The sequence below is a fragment of the Notothenia rossii genome (genome assembly GCF_949606895.1).
Source record: "Notothenia rossii genome assembly, chromosome: 8".
Lineage (NCBI taxonomy): Eukaryota > Metazoa > Chordata > Actinopteri > Perciformes > Nototheniidae > Notothenia > Notothenia rossii.
The window spans coordinates 13465498-13488378 of NC_136906.1; the positions used below are offsets into that span (position 1 = coordinate 13465498).

Sequence of the window (22881 nt, forward strand, 5' to 3'; positions counted from 1 at the left end):
ATCAAGTTAGCAACACACGTTGAACAGCCTTTTAATTGTAAATTCCGTTCTCTTAATGTCATTTCGTCCAACGTTGTTGAATTAGAGAAGAGGGGCTTCTAAACGGGATTGTATGCGGGGGTGGAGGGAGTTAAATATTAGATAAATATAATTTTGGTGCGTGTAAGAGTGAGTGTTTTTAGAAGAGCCATATTGTGTCCTTGTGATTATGTTGATTATTACCTGTCTGTATAATGTTGCAGCTCAGCTGATTTTGGATTGATGGCAAAGGGAGAAGGACTTAAGTGAGAGTGAAAACACAAGGTAAGTGTAATACTTTTAATCTCAATGAGACCTATCCTGGTTAAATAAAGGTAAAATAAATACTACTGTTTTATATAAGTAAGCTACGGTGGCTGGGAAGTGCAATGGACAATTACAAAGTGTGAAACACTTTAACAAAGCTTGAGACAAATTTACATTTTATAAAACAAAATAACATTAGCAAAAACACTTTTACCAAGGATAAAACAATTTAACATTAACAAAAAAAAATTAACAAAATGCAAAACACTTTAGCATTTCCCGAAACACATTAACATTTCCCGAAACACATTTACAAACCAGAATCAAACCGGAAGTGACGTGACGTGACATGACCATAGGACGTGACGTGATTGGCTCAAATTTAAATTTGTTTTGGCGGAAAGACCGAAGGTGCGAGTGTGTTTCATATACAGTCTATGGTGTGTTTACGTTCGGTAAACATGTTTTGTCCGTTTTGTGGAAACAACCTGGGACAAGTGACACGGTTTTGCCTTTCGTGTGGAGGATCTCTGGAGTGTTTAAAGGACACGGACCAGACAGAAGGACCAGATATCTTGCATCATTGCGTGCAATATTTTTATGAAGGTCACTCGTATGCTGTAATCGTGGACATTTTGTCTACCTTTCACGGTGTAAAAATCAGTTTGCGGACTCTTAAAAGCAAACTGAATCAAGCCGGGTTTTACCGCAGAAAGGGTTATTCCTCTCAAATCGCTGTAATTAACGCCATCAGGTTGGAACTTCGTGGACCTGGACAATTGTTTGGATACCGAACAATGTGGCAGGTACTAAAACAAAAGTACAGTCTTCGAGTGAAGAAAGATGATGTTATGAATTTGCTCCGGGAGCTTAACCCTCGAGGCTGTGAGAGGAAATCTCGCAGAAGGTTTATAAGGAGAACCTACCACTCAATGGGACCGAACTATATGTGGCATGCTGACGGTTATGACAAACTTAAGCCATTCGGTGTGGCCCTTTCAGGATGCATAGATGGATTTTCACGTAAAGTACTATGGCTTGAATGTGGTCCAACAAACAATAACCCAAGAGTTATCGCTCAATATTTCCTCAAATGTGTGCGAAACCTCGGTGTCATCCCCATGAGGCTGCGGACTGATTGTGGCACGGAGAACGGAATTATGGCTGCAATTCAGTGTACCCTACGTCACCATCACCATGACTACTACTCTGGAGCGTCCAGCCACATGTATGGCACATCCATGACTAATCAGCGTATTGAGTCCTGGTGGTCCATATTAAGAAAGGGAAGGTAAGTGTTTATCATTATTTTCTCTTACTTGCCAACCCTGTCAGACAAACAACATTTGCTTAGCTAAAGTGTATCAGTTTTTATTATAATAGATATAATATATAGCCTGTAGTCTATGACCCAGACTATACAAGGCCTTTCTTTATAACTTCTTTTTGGAAGAAATAAAGTTAGAAACTGTGAACATCTAAGCGTGGGCTTTGGATTGAACAGCGGCCCCTGAGGGGACCTAGGCCCTATAGGTTGTGAAGCAAATAAATTATGAAATAGACACTCAATGATTTGTTGTTGATTTTACTGGTAACCTTTTAATGTAATTTGTAGAATTGTTGTATATTGCTTAATAATTCACTTGAAAATATATCAATTTCTATAGGTCTCAGTTCTGGATGGAGCTATTTGCAGACCTCCGAGATGCTGGATACTTCAACGGGAGTCACGAGCATCAGTGCCTTCTGAGATTCTGCTTCGTTGATGTTATTCAGAAGGACTTGGATGAGTGTGTGAGACTGTGGAACAGTCACAGGATTCGCCCTTCCAGAACAGCATCATGTCCAGGAGGAGTGCCCAATGAACTGTACTACTTGCCACACAGGTAATACATTGTTGATGGATTGATACTTCTTTGTGTTTTTATCTTAAATGTAAATAAATACTATGTCTTCTATTTAACATAGATTTGGCTCCAGGGACTGTGGATTTGAGATTGAACAGGCAGAATTGGATGCTGTTCCTGAGACAAGCCTGTCAATAGCTCCATGTGGGGACCAAAACATGCAGGAGTACTTGGACTTTGCTATGGAGCGCAATGACCTACAGAAGCCAGAGAACTGGGAGACTGCATCAGAACTGTACATGAAGCTGAAAGAATATGCTCAGTTATAAAGTAATCGAAAAGGTATTCAGAAGTACAGTAGCACTGTTTCACCACTCCAAATCAGATTTCAGGGCTCAACAATTCTTGGTTTCATGGTTTGTCAGACTGCATTTACTCTTTCCCCTGTGATGTATCCAAATGATTATGGTACCTGTTCATCTGAAGACTGGTCCTATTTAGAAAAAAGATATTCCCATACATTTTTAAATAAAAACAGCATTTTGAAATGAACATTGTTTCCAGCCAATCACCATATTTGTTTCAATGTCATTTATACAGCACCAAATCACAGCATAGTCATAACATAAATATCTTAATCATTATAAAATATAACTGTAATAACAACAAACAACGCTCCAATTAGCAAGCACAAACAAGGTTATGTTGTGTGCGTAATTGTGTGCAGAAAGAACATTTCTGTATAAGTCTTATTTCAACCATGTGGACTCACTGGAAACCTGAGAATGAATGACTGATTTACAACAAAGAAGCTATGGGTGGCAATGTGAAATATGTATAGCAAAGTTCAGAGTATTTATAACAATTGTATAGGTATAGAACAATACTTTGATTTTGTCCCAAACTAAATGGACAACATGAGCTGTGAGAAGAAAAAAAAACACGTTCACATCTAACAACAACTATATGAACAACCTTTATAGAGTGTTTACTCTATGAACAACCTTCATAGAGTCTGTACTCTATGGGTCATCCAGTCACATGACTTAAAAACAGCCAAATCCTGGAGAATTTTGCATTCCAAAGTCCATTTGGGACTTAAACACATTGTATGCGTCAAGGAGTGGTAGTTTTAATGTGTTGGAACATGTGTTTGCCATTGGGAATGGAGAGTCATCAAGGAACTCTATTCCTGGCGATGGTTCAAATCCAGATGGGGGAAGTGAAGTCAGCCCAGTCGCAAACATCAAAACATCTTCCAAAGACACAGAAGTCTGGCTTTCTGCAAAGAAAACATGTTCAGATACATTTTGGCAATGTGTTTCCTGAAATAGTTATAAAAACAGCGATTTACAAACCTTCACAATCGAGGAGATAGTCTGCCCAGTAGCCCAAAGTTTGACTTTCCCTAAGCCTCCTGTTACTCCCTGGTGGACTGAGGTCAGGCTTGAAGAGTCGCTCAATTTCCAGAGCAGTAAGTCGCTTTTCAGAGTGGCACAGGACCGGGGCCAGCAGAGTAGGGTGCTGCTGTAGTGCGTTTAAAAACTGAAGGGCTGAAAGACCCTCCTTGAATCTGAAGAGTGAACAAAACAAATGTTTCATCACAAAGTCACATTTAAATAACCTAATACCTAAAACAAGGGGGGGTGGCATGAGCACTTAAAGATTGGCACAAGACAGGCAGGGAAAGGAGAGACGGACGTCCCATATCAGTTATACTACACAGGCACACATTTTGACACTGACTAATTGCTAACAGATAAACATAGAATAAACCAAAGAGGGGGACCATGAGGCATTTTAAACAAAAAATTCTTACATACATTTAAAAAAAATCACATGAATACAAATATGATCTTACCTCTCAATTACAGAGGAGTTTCGGCCAATAATGTACCACTGGAGGTAGTCTGACACAATATCTTTCTTTCTTTCAACAGAAGCCACATGTCTCAGACAACCTGCTGTCTGTAACATTGTGCTGTGTCTCATGGTCATTTCTCGCAAGGCATCCACTGAGGCAGCATTTTCAATCTGAAGATTATAAAATGGATATAAACAATCCAGTCAATAACTGCATGTACTGTATATTCTTGCCATTTTTGTTCCATTGCAAGATTTATATATTACTATTACTACTATCCTTGTGCAATATATACCTGGCTGCTAAATCCTCTATTACAGGATGTGTTTTTTGTAAATTGTGTTTGTTTATCTTTACTAGTTTTTTATCATTCTTCTTAGGTAACATTAAGCTGTCTTTGGCTCTATTCTGCTCCAACAATGTAAATGTCCCCTCTGTGGGACTAATAAGGGTACTCTGATTCTGATCACAAAACAAAAAATGAAGTCAATTCGGTGTATGTGATAAAGGTAAAGTAAAGATGTCTCAAAACACTGCAGGAACTACATAATAATCCACCCTACCACACTGTTGCTGTATGCAATTATCACCTCTTGTAAAGCTTTCCCTACTTCTTCATCAGTTATTAAATCAACTGTTGCTTTGAATGAAGGCTGGCCTGCAAGATAATGTACAAGATCTTCTGACAGGAAATGTGGCCCTGGACCTCCATGCACAACTGACACTGCAATCATCTTTCCTGCCAAGTAGTATTCATCCTCCCTAACAGCTGTGAATAAATGTATTCATATTGCAAAATTAAAACATTATTTACTATATACTTTAATGTACTGTAATGAAACTCAACGTTTTGGAAAAATTGTTCAAGCAACAAATCATATGTCATATGATATATATGGTTAATGATCATTAACAATTGTATTAGTACACTTCTAACCGTATGCATACCATTTGCATTGTAGACCAAGAAGCGGCGTCCGTCTGGCCCATAAAAAATGGGCCGGTCTTTCAGATTCTTCATCAGTAGAGATAACAACTCTCTCCTGGGACCACCTGAGTCAATTCCTTCTTCGAAAACACCAGCATCATCAGTGAATTTTACCAGCATGTCACAGTTTTCTGAATACGATGTACGCTTGAAACCTCTGACTGCTCCATCCCAAACATTAGCCCTTGAAATGTTGAACCGGCTGACTCTTCCATGATCAATAGGCTGTGAGAGGTTAGCAATAATGGCAGGTAATGTAATGTTCATCTCCTCCCTGTAAAGGAAAAAAAGCGACCTTATTAGTGGATATTCCAGAGAGTGCACAAACAGTTTAAGAAAAAAAATGTTGTACCAGAAATATTGTACAGAGAAAAAAAATGTAATGTCACTGTAATAGCTGTCCGTTTACATTTCAGTGTCCAATAAACTCGTCATGTTGACTGCAACCAGCTCTTCGTCCTCTTCTTCAACACATGGTGCATACAGGTCTGTGTATGTACTGTTAGGAAGTGATCATTCCCATGTTAAAACATCTTACAAACAAAAATGTCTTTCTCGTGTAAGTGAGTTACTAACATTTGTACTTACCTGTAGCAAGTAGTCTTGTCTGTATTTGTTTTGGGTGGACCCATATCCTCAGTATCAGATATTACTATCTGAAATACAAATACAAATTTCTGTAACAAAACAACACTGAACATTAGAAACATCAGGCTTCCACAATCTGCCTCAATACCTGTCCAGGCTGAGTTGTGGATGAATGTCCAAGTGCCTTCCTGAAACATGATAAAATTGATAAAATTATTAACTTCATGATACAGGGTATAGTTGAGTTTTAAGTAACATTTAGAGGTAGGAGGAACCATAAGATTTATAAATAACAGATTATTTTTGTTTGAAATTAGATTAAACATGACATGTATGGTATTTTTGTATCCATGTTCACCAGAGAAAATGCTGTGGCCTATTCTTATCATCCACTTAAAGATAAATTACTTATTTTGTAAAAATAAGTACAAACTTACCCTTCATTTTCCGGTTTGTGTTTTGGAGTACTTTTGTTTCGTGGTTCAAATTCAAATACCTGAGAGTAAAAGTGTACAATTATCAACAGCTTCCATTATTGTTCCCTTACCACATATGTCTATCAACAGTGAAACGTTGTGAGTGTTTCTGATAGTAATTGTAACTGCCAAGTTGGTTCTTCTAAAATATTTACCAGAATATAGATTTCCTGCTTAAAATCAAATGTATATGAAAAATAAATAAATGAACATTAAAATAAAATCATTTACGCACCACAGTGTCAGCCTGATTGAATTCAGCTGTGCTCCTAGATGTGATGACAATATCCGAATCAGAGTCTGAGGTATCATCCCCTGTAGTAAAAGCAAAACGTTCAACACATTATTATGTATGCTGCAGTAGAGGATGTTAACATGTAAACAATTAAAATATTGAATAATAACATCCACAAACCTCCTCTAAAATGTTTCTCAAGGCAAATGAAAAGGGTGATCCTGGCATATGCCTTTCCTAAATCCTTTTTATATTCTGCCAATGTGAATGGCTTTTCTGAACCAGGCACATTGACAACCTCTGAGCAGTCTGGATACAAAAGGACGTACGGTCCTTCATCCATGTCCTTGTTAAAGGCTTTCATTTTCTGGACAGCTCGTTCCAGTATAGCAGGTGCTGCTACCTCCGGGTCTGTAAACAACGGGAGTGTTTTCCCTCTCCGAGGCTTTAAATCAACTCCTTGTGGCGACATCATTCCTATGTTTATCTAGTAAAATAGCAGAGATATAAGTAATGACACACACAGAGACACTGAGATTTCTATGAAACGGTTAATGCAGCTTACCTGGACTCGTCTCTTTTCTTGTTTAAGTCTTCCTTTCCCACAGTTAAAAGACTGTTTCTCTTTTGACTTTGAGTTTCTGTACTCCATGAAAAGTTTATAGGATCGGCCTGGTTGTTCTGCTATGAATAGTTCCAATAAAAATATAATAATTAGCAGCTCCAACAATCAGCAAAAGCAAGTGTGCATTAAAGTTTACGGAAAACCTAAAAATAAAAACTTGCATATTAGCTCAATGCGTTGCTATTCCGTTAAGACATGGATTGGTATTTGACTGATATGAAACTGTGATTGAACTTTTATTTACTGCATGTCTTACATTAGCATCACAAAGCTAGCGCAATACTACACTTACTTTGTTTCGCATTTTCCGGCTGTTTCGATGTCCCCTGTGCGCTTGGTACACCCGTCTGGTCCGTGTCCTTTAAACACTCCAGAGATCCTCCACACGAAAGGCAAAACCGTGTCACTTGTTCCAGGTTGTTTCCACAAAACGGACAAAACATGTTTACCGAACGTAAACACACCATAGACTGTATATGAAACACACTCGCACCTTCGGTCTTTCCGCCAAAACAAATTTAAATTTGAGCCAATCACGTCACGTCCTATGGTCACGTCACGTCACGTCAAGTCACTTCCGGTTTGATTCTGGTTTGTAAATGTGTTTCGGGAAATGTTAAAGTGTTTCGGGAAATGCTAAAGTGTTTTGCATTTTCTTAATTTGTTTTTGTTAATGTTAAATTGTTTTATCCTTGGTAAAAGGGTTTTTGCTAATGTAATTTTGTTTTATAAAATGTAAATTTGTCTCAAGCTTTGTTAAAGTGTTTCACACTTTGTAATTGTCCATTGCACTTCCCAGCCACCGTATGAAAGGGATGTTCTGTTTGGCCACCAACATAGACATCTTTACTTCAGCATACACAACTGGATCAGGTCTACCTTTTCCTAGCAGGCTGGCGATGCTTTTTGACCCTGTAGCTGTTTCGCTGACTTCTTGTGTTTTCGGAATCTTCGTGGTGTTTCACGTCTGTGCGACCACCATACGCGATACTGAAATCGACTTTACAGCATTTACAAAAAGCTTTCCCCTTTCCCCTAAAACTCTCCGTGACAAATATACATTCTTCTTTCCACGAGGGCTGGAATTTACATAAATATTTCTTTTTCGATCTCATTTTATCAGCGAACGGCGTCAGAGAGGTATAATGGGAGACTTTCAGTTGAAAGGACACGTTACCACGGAAACCAAACAAGTGTGTAGCTGTATTAAGTCCGAGTGGAAACAGTAACATTTGGAGCTTTATTTATGTTAGAATAAAACAGGTCGTGAGTGACTGACAAATCAGATTTGCTCACGAGTCGTGAATAAATCTGATTTAGTCAGAAATCCGGAGAAATGCGGGAGAAATATAACCCCGGGAGGAAATCGGGAGAGGGCCATGAAATCGGGAGTCTCCCGCGAAAATCGGGAGGGTTGGCAAGTATGGACTTGTAACTGACCAAAATCCTCTCCCAGAAATGACTGTCTAGAATGCCGTTGTTACAGTATAAGTTGAGTCATGACAACTGGCGACATTCTATTATTTTCGTCATAGGAATCCGGGGCGTGTACATTGAGGACCCATTGTTGACTTACCAGGAAAGAAACATCGTTTGTCGTTTACGTTCATCTTTTGCTATATCTGCCTTCCTAAGATCACTTTGCTGCACATTCAGTACTCGTATGTGAGGTTGTGGGTGAGAGTCCGATATCGTGACGCTTACAGGGAGGTATCGAACATTACAAAGTAGGTGACTGTGTGGATGCCTGTTCAAAACATTGCAAACTTCAATAAATCATTTAAATTATATATTTGTGTCCGACTTTCATTTGTTCATCGTTCTTAATGTGATGTATAGTAGCTTTGATAGCTGTCCATACCTTCAGACAGCCTAAAAGTAAAACACAAGTTGTTTATTCACAGCCCGAACGCTCATCGAGATGACTGGATCAGTCATGAAACTTGTGATCAGCTCCGATTAAATTGTGATATCAATTCTGTAGCTAACCTCCAGGGAGCACGTTTATTTTATGAAATACCTGTATCCCTCTCATCACAACAAGACTCTACACTGTGCAGGAAAAACAATTACATACATGAAAATAACCTTGATGCATGGGAATTAAACACACAAACTATCTTCCGTGGCTATACTGATATGTCACAGTAACGGTAAACCACAGAAAAGTAAGTCCAGCGGGGCACAAGTTGAATACATATAATACGGTAGTTCTATTATGCCTTTAAGCCTATACGTTTAACGTTTATTTCATAAAATAAACGTGCTCCCTGGAGGTTAGCTACAGAATTGATATCACAATTTAATCGGAGCTGATCACAAGTTGTCATGACTGATCCAGTCATCTCGATGAGCGTTCGGGCTGTGAATAAACAACTTGTGTTTTACTTTTAGGCTGTCTGAAGGTATGGACAGCTATCAAAGCTACTATACATCACATTAAGAACGATGAACAAATGAAAGTCGGACACAAATATATAATTTAAATGATTTATTGAAGTTTGCAATGTTTTGAACAGGCATCCACACAGTCACCTACTTTGTAATGTTCGATACCTCCCTGTAAGCGTCACGATATCGGACTCTCACCCACAACCTCACATACGAGTACTGAATGTGCAGCAAAGTGATCTTAGGAAGGCAGATATAGCAAAAGATGAACGTAAACGACAAACGATGTTTCTTTCCTGGTCAGTCAACAATGGGTCCTCAATGTACACGCCCCGGATTCCTATGACGAAAATAATAGAATGTCGCCAGTTGTCATGACTCAACTTATACTGTAACACCGTATCCCAGAGTAGGTGTTTGGTGGTATCGTGGAACTAAAACCTTGTACCCAGTGTTGTCACAGGATTGGACTGGGACCTGTGCACTAGCACAGCCAGTGATGTTTTTTATGCAGTTAATCAACATGGTGAAACACCCCAAAGCCAGTAGGGTAAGAGACCAGTCCCAGGGGGAGTTTAGGCTCCAGTGTACAAGGATAGCATAGGGGCGCCCAGGGAAGGGCTAGATGTTGCATTCCATGTCCTAACGTAACGATTGATCACGATGGCCTCTTCTCGAGAACATATTACTTTCATACCTTAAATGGTATGAAAGGAAGGAGGGTACATTTCTCATGATAGACAGTTACAAATGCTAGCAGAACAAGATGACCCACCCCTGTATACAGAGATGAGATTGTTCAATGAATGTCCAGCCGATGTGATACTTTAAATGATGAAATCATGTGAAGAAGTGAACATGCTAAAATGGAGTGAATACATTTCAATTTACTTTACACTATTCCAATATAGTTTATTTTATTCTTTTATACTATTCTAATAATAGTAAATGTCATGTTTCCTATTACTTTGCACTATCCTAAAATTGTTTGTTTCTTTTCACTTTGTAAAAACAAGTGCCTTAACACAGCGTGGTATGAGAACGCTTTCTGTGAAAGGAGGGAGCAAGAAATGTTCTAATACCAAGCCATCGCTGCTATTTTGAAGAATGATATTGAATGTAAACACTAGAAGTTATGCACAAGGGAAAACCTTTATATTTGAGCACACTGAAAGTATTTATTTTTTATTTTTGTAAAGTTAAGACTATTGAACCATTCCATTTTAATTGTATGTTTTTGATATGAGTTATGTACTATGCAAAGTTCAGATGAAGAACTCATTGATTTCAGTATTAGATACACACCTTTTATGTGTGTAAGGAGGGATTGTTAGAAATTAAAATCAATGTTTTGGATGGCATAATGTAGCTTAAACATACCGTCAGTTTAGATGCTGTTGTATACTGAAAAACCAGAAGTTCTCGCGCACAATGTCTGATATCAAGCTTTTATTCTGAAAAACCTTCATCTCTGGTTAGCATTTAGCATGTGGCTAATATTCCTTTCCCTATAGAGGTACATTTCGAAGTGAAATGACATGGAGTGATGCACACCGAAACCTACTGATTTTAACACTACAACTATAGACGTCGAGATATTATTATTGCTGAATATTAAAATGAAGTTTTGTTTACAGACGTGTGTAGCATGTGAAAACATCCGGAACTACCGGAAATGATAACTGCCACGAAGTATTTCCTGTAATTTTGGAGTATTGATTACAGCGTTTAAAATGTATTAAAGGAAAAGTAATGAAAGAGATAAGGAGGAGAAAAGGCGTGTTTAGTTATATATTGAATGTACAATGTCTGAATCCTCTGTTATGCGCAACAACGGATATTAAAGACGCGGAGGGCCGGCCCCCAGCAGCGCCAACCGGCCCACAGGGAGGAGCCAGCAGAGGATATTTAACAGCTGGAAGAGTGGTTCTCTGTTCTCCTTCGCTCTCGAGAGCCCGAGAACACAGCTGTTTTTCTCACTGAACAATATTCTGCTTGTAACATTACCGCGCCTTTTTTAATTAAAGTACCCATTTGAACCTTCTCAAAGACTTCATTAGTCTCCCTTTTTAAAGCTTCTCTCCTGGACGCGAGAATAACGAACAAAGCTAACAGAGGCTAATAAAATGGCGGCTTCACAAAACTTTTTGGGTAGTTTTACGGGGCGTGGTCAGAAATGTGAACCTTTTTCTCCCATGAAAGTACCTGCTCTCTAGCAGGGACTGAAAAGGGGGTGAAAAGGTTCTCATGAATTAAGTTCTAGTTCTGGATCTTTTTGGTGTGAACACACATTTTCGGAACTACACTGGGAAAAGTAATCTGGTGTGAAAGATAAAAGTATCCAAGGAATACACAATAGAATATATAAAGAATAAATGAAATATTTCTACAAAAGACCAATTCAATTCAAAAACAGAAACGTATTGACATAGGTAATATACATAAAAAAAGGCTTAAAATGTATTCAGTATTGTATGAACATGTTTTAATTGGGGTGTGGACGTCACATCCTCTTGCGGGGTCCGGGGGAACAACTCTAAACACCCATATGAAAAAGATCGGTTAACATTTTAATAACCAAATGAGTATATGCAGATAACCAATAACCTACCATAGCCAATAACAAATAAATGTAACTTATTTAATTTTTGTTGTTCATTCAAATCTTATTTTACCTAGTTAACATTTATTTATGCATATTCTTTTATCTCTCCCTTTTTAAACGATATTTTTCGTTCACTGTCCTATAGTATACTTTGAAATTATTTCAAAACTATTTATCCCAATAATTATAAAGGTGTGCATTGGAAATAATTTATTTACATAAATTGCATTTATCTCTCTCTCTCGCTCGCTCCCTCCCTCCCACACCCACTTTGGCTGTGAGCTGCGGGCGCCTGATAAGCCAACATCCCTCACTATCACCACTTACAACATCCATCGTACAGGGCAAATGAAACGTGTAACCGGGGTGAAAAGGGTGTTACCTTTACTTAATTATGAATAATGTTACATCAAGGCTGAAAATTAGGGTAAGCGGCAACAGTCAAAAAAAATGTTTCCCTCCCAGAGCTGCCAGCGCAGCACCCCCCCAGATCTGGCGCCCTAAAAACCGTCCCTGCACAGGACAAGTGCACAGCAGAACAACATTTCATTGCATCTGGCTCATGAATGTTCAGTGGTGGCTGGCCCAGGGGGTGATAGGGCGCCGCCCTCCCTAAACCACACACACACAAGGAAATGCTTTTCATATACACTGTATGACTGAAGTACTGTGCTGGGGCGATGGAGAAATCGTCCCACGGAGGCAGGTCTCTGTAGCATGTTAGCCAATTGTTGATTCAAGATATGAACGAGTGTCATAAAATGTAGCCAATCAGCGTCCTCAAAACTTCTTCCGGAGAGGCGATTCTTATATCAACACATCCTCACTCCCAGGTCGGCCTATGTTGACGTTATGTCAAGTCCCCTGTGTCTGATTTTTCCAACGCAAGACGGGGGGGGCGGCCATGTCGGCTTTTTCCAACACAAGGGGGGCGGCCCTTAGCGTATTTTCAACTTTCGGGGATGTCCACAGGCTTCTATATAGCTCCCTAAACGTATGTTGTAGACGACTTGAGATCGCGAGCGAATGCTACCCGCAGATCCATTCTCACAGCGTTTATCAAACCTTTTCTTTCTCAATATCAAGCCAAACTTATTGTTTTTACTTCTTTATTTTAATTGAATAATGTAGGACTTTTGTTGCCGTCAGTTATGGGGAGAGTAGGGGCCCAGAATACTGAAATCTGTATCTGTATTAATGGACGTGCCGTTGTGCAAAACATTTTATAAGGCCTCACGTCCCAAGTGCGTCCCATGACAGATCTCCTTCTCCTTCCTGATCTTGCACCGGATCCTGGCACGAGCTTTGTTGCCGTCTGTATCTTTATAAAGCCGCTGAGAGCGTCTCTTTATACTTGCAACCAGGACCTCAATTCTGTTGGTCAAGGCATCAGCATCATCGGTAGTGGTTTTTGTTGTTGTTGCTGCTTAGAAAGAAGTATGTGGTTTAATACATCATATTAAAACACTTATTAAATAGCTTCACTTCAACACAATTGGGATAAAGTAATATTGCATTCTTAAAAATGCTTGGCAGGACAGTCCTGGCGCTGCCACCTTCATTTCTTCAAATGAATGAAAGCTATCCGTGTCATAAATTGTGGCAAATTGCAGTGTAGCAGGCCAGTATCCAATCTGGATGAGATTGTCCACTCCAGCAGCCCAAGTGGCATGACACGCTTCACAACTTAACTGAGGCATGCTAAGATCATGTCTTCCTAGAAAAAACAAAACACATCCCCTCTAATTTAAAATGTAGACAGAAGTCATGTGTAAATGTAAATATGTCTATCTATTCAGCTGACATTTCTCGAGGGGGTGTAACTGCAAAGACTTTCACCACTTCGGGATTACTCCACCACTTGAAATCAAAACACCCGGACAAATATGCGGAGTAAGATCAAATCACAAGCACTGACAGCGAGGGACTGTTCAGCTCTGCCTCTCATGTGCTTGATGAGAAGAGGAACAGACTTATGGCTGATAAAGCAGAGAAGCTAATGTTCATTAAAAAGAACCTCCCACTTTTCCTTAATAAGTAGACAAGGCTGGCTTATCATAAGCTTATCTAGTTCTACATGTCTACTCTATACCCACTTTCCTGAACCATTTTTAATTGTGAGTTATAATTCACCATCTCAGGTTATCATTAGGGGGAAATGACAGCAGCACAGTGTTCAATATATTGTACTTTCGGTATCTAAATGATACAATGTTGTTTACATTGCTCATGAGGACAGACCACCTTATTTGCAGATTCTTGAAATTGTAATTTCATTTGTAATTGATTGTGGATTTTGTATCCAGTTTTCACTTTATGTATCTTTATACAATGTTTACTACTTTGCTTATGAGGACAGACAGCCTTATTTACAGATTCTTGAAATTCAATTGTAATTTCATTTGTAAATAGTTACATTCATGTGGATTTATCCAGTTTGCACATTTGTATGCATGCACTTATAGGTGCATTTGTTGTTGTTGAAGGCCTGGCTGTTAGTCTTTATTTACACAATTTTGTTGTAGGCCTACTGGCCTAGATGTTTATGCAGTTTTAAAGCACCTTGGCTTTGTTCTGAATGCACTTTGTTGTAGTTATCCTACAGAGAAAAGAAAATGCACTTGACTTGGAATTAATGTACTGTATGCATTCAAAAGTGCTGAATAAATGTTTTATGGACCCATAATAGTGATTATTATTTAAGTTAAGTTTTGCCATAATCATGTATTTTTCCATAATCAGGTAGTTGAACACCATTGGTAAAAAATGTATACATTATATATATATATATATATTTCTATGAATCATTTTCGGCCTTTCGGCATTCGGTTTTTGGCCAACTGTTTCCTATTTTCGGTATCGGTTTCGGTCAAGAATTTCCCATTCGGTGCACCCCTAGTTTTTGAGAACAAAAATTCGTAACTAAAGCACCATAATACATTCTGACGAAAAATAGAAATGATTATGAATAAAAATAAAAATAAAAGAAGCCTATCGTGAGTTACTAAAAGCTATAAAGTAGATTTTAAAAACTGAGTTTACCTCAGAATACTATTGAAATACAAAAACATGGTTTGAATGTGAAGTGTGTCCAGTATAGCTGTTATATTCTGGTTCGGTGGTACAGTATCTACAGTTTCCTTTAGATCACGTGATTTAAAAGGATCAGGGGAGAAGGGAGGGGTGGGCTTGCAGGGCTGCAGCTATACGGATGTTTTCTCAACAGCCCGGTTCTATTATCCTGCATTGCACTCTGTCATTCTGTGTTATGTGCTGTAGTATTACTCTTAACCACGAGAGGAAGCAGCAGTATGCAAACAAATACAAATAATGTATGTAGCAATAAATCAAAATTATTAAATTAGAATGTTTTTTATTAAGATAAGTAACTTTTTGAAATGTTATTTAAGTAATATTACGGACATATTGTTGGGGAAATATTTTCCAAGGTCCATAACATTGACCCAGTTTATCAGTTCAAACTGTCCTGACTGAGCACAGGCACCTGTAACCTTGGCTGCTGTATTCTCAGTGTTCTGTCTCCCTGCTCCTGCCTGTTGGCGTCAGCTGATAGAGGTGTTATGATTCTATCTTGTTATGCAGCATGTTGATTATTCTCTCTGAACTAGCTAAATACATGGGTCTGGGGTAGAGTTCTTCAGATTTGATGTGGCAACTCTACCGTGAAGTCAGAACCTCTGGCTCTTTGACTTGTGATGTGAATTCTCCGGCCGAAGCTCCTGAATAAACCATCAGTGTTTGACATCAAAGCTCCTGCTCTTCCCGTGTCTCCTTCATGAGTCGGTGACTCCCACTGAATTGCTACACAGAAGTTTCCCCCCAAACATCATTTATGGAATGTATCTTGTCAATTAAGTTATATTTTAGGAGGAAAATTGTGAGTGGAGCTATGAGTTAAGATATTTTATTGCCACAGTATATCATGGTATTGGCAGGGGAGTTGTGTTGAAGCTGAGCTGGTGCATTCAGCAAAGATACTGCTGTTAAATGTGAAACGATATGATAAAAGCTTTGGATAAAAGCATCAGCTAAATTAAATGCAATGTAATCTCATATCCCAATAGTGTGATATGGCATCAGTGTTATTGTGGCTGCATTACAGTAAGGTGAGGTCATTTTCTGAACAAAAACAAGTTGTTATGAAGCTCAGCGCAAGTTCAAGCAGGAAGACCTATCACTTCGTATTGCGCGTCATGGCAATACTCGCTCCCTTCACTAAATGATAGGGAGCGCCACTCCTCAGCTAACCTATCACTTCCCTCCATTCACAAGCCTAATCATCGCACCTGTTAATCCCTCTATATATGCTCTCCCCTTTTCCATCAGCTGTCTTCCAGGTGTCAACGCGCAACCCTCCTCCACCCCTTCGCCTCCTGCTTCCACCTCAGGTCCAAGCTCAACCTTCTCCCTTCCAACCGGACCTAACCACTTATCACCACCACCAGTGTCTAGACCCAGGGGGGTTCATCGGAAACGGTTCTTTCCCTTCCCGAATGATATCCTACAAAACCTGGGCCTAATCGCCAAACACCATTTCATTCACTTGTTATAAACTGTCATCATTATGTTTCATTTATATAATGTGACCCGATAATAAACATGTATTCCATACATCACGTCTCTCCTGATTGAAATATCATATTTTCTCCAAATTGTTTATTCTAAATCTACTTAAAAAATATGTATGAAATTGGAATGAGTCTGAGTGAGTTTGTAGCATTTGTGATTAGAGGGACATTTCTAAAGACATTTAAGTAGAGGCATTGTTACTGAATGAAATGTCAAGTTTGCTGTTGTTAAACCATACGGTACAATTATTCATTTTAGGCCATAGCGTTAGAAGCAAAACAGCAGAGACCACCCAAAAATGATTTGCTGCGTGCCAACAACCCAAATAAATGTGCTGCCTTGACGATCCTTTACATTCATATCAAGTTTGAATACATATGTTTCAACCTTACCTTTTCAGCAATGAGGATTTACACCAAATGACTACAGTACACACTAAGTCACAATTGAATGTGTGAATGCATTTATTGCTCAAAATATTATTGGTGAGAATCAAATGATTGTAGATCAACAGCTTCATCTTCATCTTTACAGAAATCAAAGCATTAAAATGTAACCATCCTAGAATAGGCACACTGTATAAAACAGGCACTGATTATCATGACTTTGCACCCTCCCAATGTAACAACAAAATATGGATTCACCAAATATTTTTAAACAATTAATGTACATCATTGTTGAACGATTTAATGCAAGCAAAATTAAGAAACACCATGTATTGTTTTTAAGAGTGTAATCACATGCATGTTTTAAAACCTGACGAGGGTTTTCTTAGAGACAAGTGAAGCTGCTTTGATCTGAATGAGCTGCAAATCACAGAACTGCTCTGATCTGTTGTCTTGATTGAAACAATTATGTGTATTATTATTATGTCATTTAAAAATATTGATGTTATCATTATTTGATGAATATGATCTGGTTACATAAAAAAAAAAAGATTATATACAAAACACTTTTTAATCAGTGACAGGTATCATTATTCTGAACACGTTTCAACCAAATCTCATCTTCGACCTACGAATATTCAGATTCTCGATTACCTGCGGAGAAGGCAATATAAATTACCACCTGAATCAACAAAGCATATAACTAACAATCACAAATCATAATGCAAAGAAAACCTCAAATATAGGAAAAATGAAGCCTTTTCATACTCTACTCATTAAGGTAGAGACACCATCATTTATATTATAGATATGATGCATTACAGGCTGCAAAAAAAAAAACTAAAAGCCATTTTGCCCACTTCATGTAATTATCATAATTGTTAACAGGACCTTTTTACATTTAAAAAAAAAGAAAGAAGATCTGCCTATGCAGTATTTATTTTTACTGGTCGTTGACAAAGTCTTCTCCAGATTCAATCATCCCTCTCAGTGCGCTCAGTATCAGTGTATCAGTGTGATCATTTGTGTCGATCTCTGAGTGGTAGTTCTTCACAGGAAAGATGCAGTTTTGTGGAAATCCCATCCTGACACTCACCTCCTCAATCTACATTTAAGAATTTGACATTTAAGAAATGAAAGTGCTGATCCAAGGAGATTTTGCTGTTACAATATAACAGTGTAAAACAAAATGATATTCCAACTTGAATTACAGTTGTCTAAAACTAAATTACCAATAGAAACGTACCTTGTTCTTCAGGTACTTGCTCTTATACACGTTCTGTATATCCTTATGGGCCTCTGGACAGGTTTCATCAATTTTGGTGAGAATAGCAATTTCAGGAATTCCTGGAAATACAGAGCAAAATCAGATTCAGTTAAAATAATGTTGGTCAGGTTATTTTACTGTGTTATTATATTTTATTAGAATTACGATACATTAAATATACTTTTAAAATACAATGTATATAATTGTATTTGTTAATTTATTATTCAACCCTTACCCATATCCCTGGCTGCAAGTCTGACTTCCCTCAACTTTGTCTCAAAATCCTTAGTCAGTAACTGTGATGGGTTATCATCATTCTGTAATCCTGCTGTGTTGCCAGGGATGATGCAAACCAGAACATGAACTCTTTCACTTTGAGAGGGGTCTCTGTTGTAGTGTTGGTTACCCTCAGCGATGGGAGAGTCAGAATTGAACTGGAAAACAATGTTAAATAAAAAATAAAAAATAATAATTTGCATGCACAAATACAATAGTTTCTAATGGAGTCTCGTTAGTTTTCTATATTTCATATTTCATACATTCCATCCATAATATGGATGGTAGAAAATGACCACAATGTGGGATTGTGTTGTACCAAGTTGTACCTGGTAACCATCCTTCACGTGTCCCTTCATGGCTAATTTGATGTCTTCCAAACTAACTCCTCTACGTGCATCCCTCTCGAGGCCCATGATGTCATTGAAGACAAAAGGGTAATGTGTCCCTGGTGCTTTTTGGATTTTGTACTCTCTGTACTGTAAGATAAGAAAAATGCCGTTATGGTCGCCCTAACCTTTAAAACATAACATCATTTCACAAAATAGAAAATATTTAAAAGAAAAATCAGAAATCAACATAAAAAAATAAAAACTTAAAATCAAATACCACATTTAAAAAATTCAAACTACAATTAAAAAACGGAATATTGTAACGCAAATTCTGTTTTGGGGGGCCAGATTATCCGGTTTATTTGAGAATCAACCTCTTGGTAGGGGGGAGATAAAAAGAAGACATGTGTTAATGGACCACAAGCCAGATTCAAACTTGCATCTTCCTCAGCATGGACTGAGCCTCAGAACATGGGGCACCAGCTCTAACCACTGAGCCAGAGAAAAATATGTTCTGTGTTTTTTTAATTGTTGTTGTGTCTTATGAAATGCTTTCAGGGATTCTTACTTGTGTGGTGAAGCTCCCGCGGAAGAGTGAATCTGCAGCAGCTCGACGAGTTATTTTGCCACGTAAAACACTGTCCACAGAGTTGACGAAGCTGGACTTGCCAGCACCAGCTGGTCCATAAAGCATAAATCTGAGCTGGACATCCTCTTTAAAAGGCTGGTAATCCTTCACAATCTGCAAATCTCCCACTTTGTTTCTGTTTAATGGAAAAACATTAGACTTTAGTTTAGATCAAATTATTATCAGTTATGCATAATGGTTTCACTGAGACCCAAGAGAAGAAAACATTATTTTTCTAAGAAGTGACATCAAATAGAAACAATTGCATAACAAAAGTAAGTCTCAACAAAGGAGTGAACAGTTAGATAGTTGTGCTTTTAAAAAGTGTAATTTGAATAAAAGCCACTAAACACCAGAGACACCACACTGAAAAATGAACTCACCGCCAAGGAACGTTCCTCCATTCGTCAGGCAAAACTGAAAAGTAAAGTGAACATTTGCAGTAAAACATTAGTCCCATTTTGATTGATTTGAGCTAATAGACAATATTTAGACATATGTTGAGTTACTTACCTTTTGGGGAAGGTGGAGGGGGAGGTGGGGAATAATGGTACTCAAAAAGAGATGTTAACCAATTCCATAAGCCTGCACGGGAAAACCTTTCATCATTTATTAATATCTTAAAGTCTGTTGAATTGTTACTTCAGCAAATATACAACAACTAAAGTTTGTTCAATTTGAAAAGTACAAAGGTTAAATAACAAAAAACTGTAACAAATATTTACTTTCACTTGATCAAAAGTTAAATTGTTAGACATACGTTGAGTTACTTGATCAAAAGTTAAATTTTCCCGCTCAACAAATCGACACATGACTTGCTTATGAGTTTACACTATATACTTGTATACCTCTATTAGGCATTGTTTTGAAAAATGTTGAGTTACTTACCCATTTCAGAAGGCAGGCGAGGTGAGGGGGAATTCGATTGGTCGTTTCCTATGGCTTTAACAAAGAATTGCTGCAAAAACATTATCAATACAACATTTGAGATCAAATCTTTCACAACATTCATCATGTATAGTAAGTAGTTATTATAATGATGTATAATATTGTTAATCCCTTTGTTTTGAAACTTCTCATACTGACTCAAATGTGCTGCACAGGAAAACTTGTTATCATTTATTCATATCTTAAAGTCTGTTGAATTGTTACTGCAGAAAATATACAACAAATAAAGTTTGTACAATTTAAAAAGTACAAAGGTAAAATAACTAAAAACTGTAAAACTTTTTTACTTTCACTTGATCAAAAGCTAAATTGTCCCACTTAATAAATACTGACAGTACTTGCTTATGAGTTTACAGTATATACTTATAAGCATACTACTGCCATAGGGACAGTTTAGTGTTATCTTAAACCCTTTAAATACATCTATCTATATATAATTGAAAGATGTATTTAATCTACAACTTCAGTGAAAATGTATAAGTCTGTTCATGTTTACTGCACCTTACGTTTTACAGACATTGAAGGGAAAATACATTATTTAACTTATCCCCAAACATGTTAATGCTGTTCTCTTTGAGTGCAGTCATTGAAAAAAGACCCTATACGGTAATGCCTTCTGTGCCCTGTTCTATCCCTTATGATCAGGCTATATTTAAAAACAACAATTATATCGGTATAAAACAAATTGTTAAAATAAATGACCTCAGCTGACGTGTCGTTTACTCCAAGTAATGACTTTGAAATTTAAAAAAATTATGTATTTCAAGTTTCTTTTTCATTAATTTGACAAAAATAACTGGGCCACAGTTTCTTGGATGTATGTATTATGTGGATTACTTATTTATAATAATAATAATAACAACATCAGGAACGATACATACAAATTGGTAAGACACTAACATTAAGATAGCATAAAGAAAATGTACTTGGTTGTAAAAAATATATAAAAAGTCATTACCTTCACTTATGTGTCTCTCGCCCGAATGCCCTTCAACTTCAAGAACAAGTAGAAAAATAAGAAGCGGCTACAATTAGTTCATAATCACTAATCACTTGTGAATTTAGAGACACAGTTACCTTAACGTGTCAGTAGTTGTTGAATCCTGTTTTGTGTTATCTACATTGAAGTGTTTTGGGTGCAGACCTGCAGCTATAAAAGTTTTAACATCCTTTCGGTTTCGTTTTTTGCCCTTTGTTTTGAAAGAATTTGCACCTGACGCAGGTTGGGTGTGTCACCAATTGAATTGAAAATAACACATCCTTTCGACAGCAGGAAAAACCAGCTGAAACTCCAGATTGCCCCAGTTCAAACGTTTTAGCAGTTTCGGATCAGCCAATCATCCAATAGAAAATTAGAGAGATGCTCACTTTTTTCCGCAGATGTCTATTTTGGTTTCTCAGAGAGCAAAGTGCTATGTACTATGAGACACAATGCCTGTCTGTACTCTGCTAGTGCATTTTCTTTCCATCACCTATCACACCCAATGACTAAGCCTGGAAAACATGTCACCAGTGAGGTTCCTGCGGGAGACAGAGGGTCAAGTGAAGGCATTTTGTCCTCTGCCTACCATCCAACACTGCATCACCTCTCACCATGCTGTGGTCTTCTTCATCTGGCTGTTCACCTACTTTGACCTGTCATGGTTCAAATGCAGTTTCATCTGCTTTTTAGTGAGTACACCAACTCAACTTTTAATGCTCCCACTTCAACAAATGTGAAGTCTTTGTTGCTTCCACTTCAACAAAGACTTAAAATGAAATATTTTCTCTGTCATTTTAAACTGCAACTTGAACTATTTTGAATCTTTGATCAGTTTGAATTGTTGCTGTTTAAAAAAAGAAAAAGAAAATCAAAAAATTCAGGCTGTTTTTGTTGTAGCCTTTTACACACAATAATTTAGATCAAAGCCTCATTGCAATTATTTCTTAAAGACACACCAAATCACTTAAGTAAGTGAGTGAAAGTATTTAGTCTTTAAACTGTTTTGATCAGAATCAAATAAATTATGTAGTAGAACAACAATTGTTACAATTGTGTCCAGTTGCCGTTGTTGCTGCCTGTTTGGTGTTATTTACACAGTTCATAGTGTGAGGCCACGTAGCTTTGCATGTTTAAAAAATCAGTTCCCTTTGGATCATGTGATCTAACAAAATGAATCTCTTACTAAGGGTTGACAGGGTGTGTCGCACACATAAATTGCAGCCGCTCATGACCAAAGTTAGACACCAATCGTCTGTGCACTGCTCTGAGTGTTCAAACCTCAAACATCAAGTGATTTCTACAAGACATGCTTTGTAATTACTTGGACACAAAAAGCAGTTTGGGTTGCATTTATTGATAAGTCATACATACTCACACAGACATGGAACAAAAATAAGTAATTTGGTTTCCACAAAATACTGTTTACTACATTGTCAGTACCAGGAAAGTAGATCAGAAAGTCGGTGTAAAATAAATGTACGTACCAAGCTGTATGTATGTTTTTTAGAAATAAGGCCTGCTTCTCCACAAGTGCGAGGAAACGGCTTGTAGCTGCCACCTTTTTGCCG

The 22881-nt window shown here is 37.8% G+C and overlaps 3 protein-coding genes across 7 annotated transcripts; 1 reads left to right on the top strand and 2 right to left on the bottom strand.

Annotated features, from left to right (window-relative positions):
* Window positions 1–754: 754 nt before the first annotated feature.
* LOC307016341 (uncharacterized protein) lies at window positions 755–2461 on the top strand (the record flags this gene model as incomplete). Its single annotated transcript, XM_079645396.1, has 3 exons — window positions 755–1576; window positions 1953–2171; window positions 2254–2461. Exons 1-3 carry the CDS (start codon window positions 1083–1085, stop codon window positions 2459–2461), a joined length of 921 nt encoding a protein of 306 aa, XP_079501522.1. The 5' UTR covers window positions 755–1082.
* An 819-nt stretch (window positions 2462–3280) lies between these two features.
* Window positions 3281–7506, bottom strand: LOC307016340 (uncharacterized protein). Of its 5 annotated transcripts, XR_013801780.1 has the most exons (12): window positions 7201–7498; window positions 6849–6967; window positions 6464–6770; window positions 6284–6363; window positions 6010–6068; window positions 5721–5760; window positions 5573–5640; window positions 5394–5483; window positions 4945–5258; window positions 3994–4166; window positions 3491–3705; window positions 3281–3414 (listed from the first exon to the last, which is right to left on the bottom strand). XR_013801780.1 is itself a non-coding variant. In XM_079645394.1 (10 exons), the coding sequence occupies exons 1-10, from the start codon at window positions 7373–7375 to the stop codon at window positions 4162–4164; spliced, it is 1257 nt and encodes a 418-aa protein (XP_079501520.1). In that variant the 5' UTR covers window positions 7376–7498; the 3' UTR covers window positions 3756–4161. The 5 variants fall into 5 exon arrangements, 3 of the variants coding, with proteins under 3 accessions (XP_079501520.1, XP_079501521.1, XP_079501519.1); XR_013801779.1 differs by lacking the exon at window positions 3994–4166 and having other exon boundaries at window positions 7201–7499; XM_079645394.1 differs by lacking the exons at window positions 3281–3414; window positions 3491–3705 and having other exon boundaries at window positions 3756–4166.
* Window positions 7507–16934: 9428 nt separating this feature from the next.
* LOC307015378 (interferon-induced protein 44-like) lies at window positions 16935–21518 on the bottom strand. The gene is made up of 10 exons (XM_079643935.1): window positions 21409–21518; window positions 21290–21325; window positions 20272–20341; window positions 19897–19968; window positions 19767–19800; window positions 19324–19519; window positions 18753–18902; window positions 18383–18581; window positions 18127–18227; window positions 16935–17985 (listed from the first exon to the last, which is right to left on the bottom strand). The coding sequence occupies exons 3-10, from the start codon at window positions 20273–20275 to the stop codon at window positions 17824–17826; spliced, it is 918 nt and encodes a 305-aa protein (XP_079500061.1). The 5' UTR covers window positions 20276–20341; window positions 21290–21325; window positions 21409–21518; the 3' UTR covers window positions 16935–17823.
* Between the last annotated feature and the right edge of the window lie 1363 nt (window positions 21519–22881).

Bases quoted from the DNA above. Each gene is read 5' to 3' on its own strand.
- LOC307016340 (XM_079645393.1), bottom strand. From the start codon at position 7,375: ATGGTGTGTTTACGTTCGGTAAACATGTTTTGTCCGTTTTGTGGAAAC. The intron at 6,069-6,283 runs GTGCGTAAATGA...TTTTACTCTCAG, and splicing joins TCAATCAGGCTGACACTGTG to GTATTTGAATTTGAACCACG. The intron at 5,484-5,572 runs GTAAGTACAAAT...ACTTCCTAACAG, and splicing joins GACAAGACTACTTGCTACAG to TACATACACAGACCTGTATG.
- LOC307015378 (XM_079643935.1), bottom strand. The intron at 18,903-19,323 runs GTAAGAATCCCT...CTTATCTTACAG, and splicing joins GCGGGAGCTTCACCACACAA to TACAGAGAGTACAAAATCCA. The intron at 18,228-18,382 runs GTAAGGGTTGAA...CTGTATTTCCAG, and splicing joins ACTTGCAGCCAGGGATATGG to GAATTCCTGAAATTGCTATT.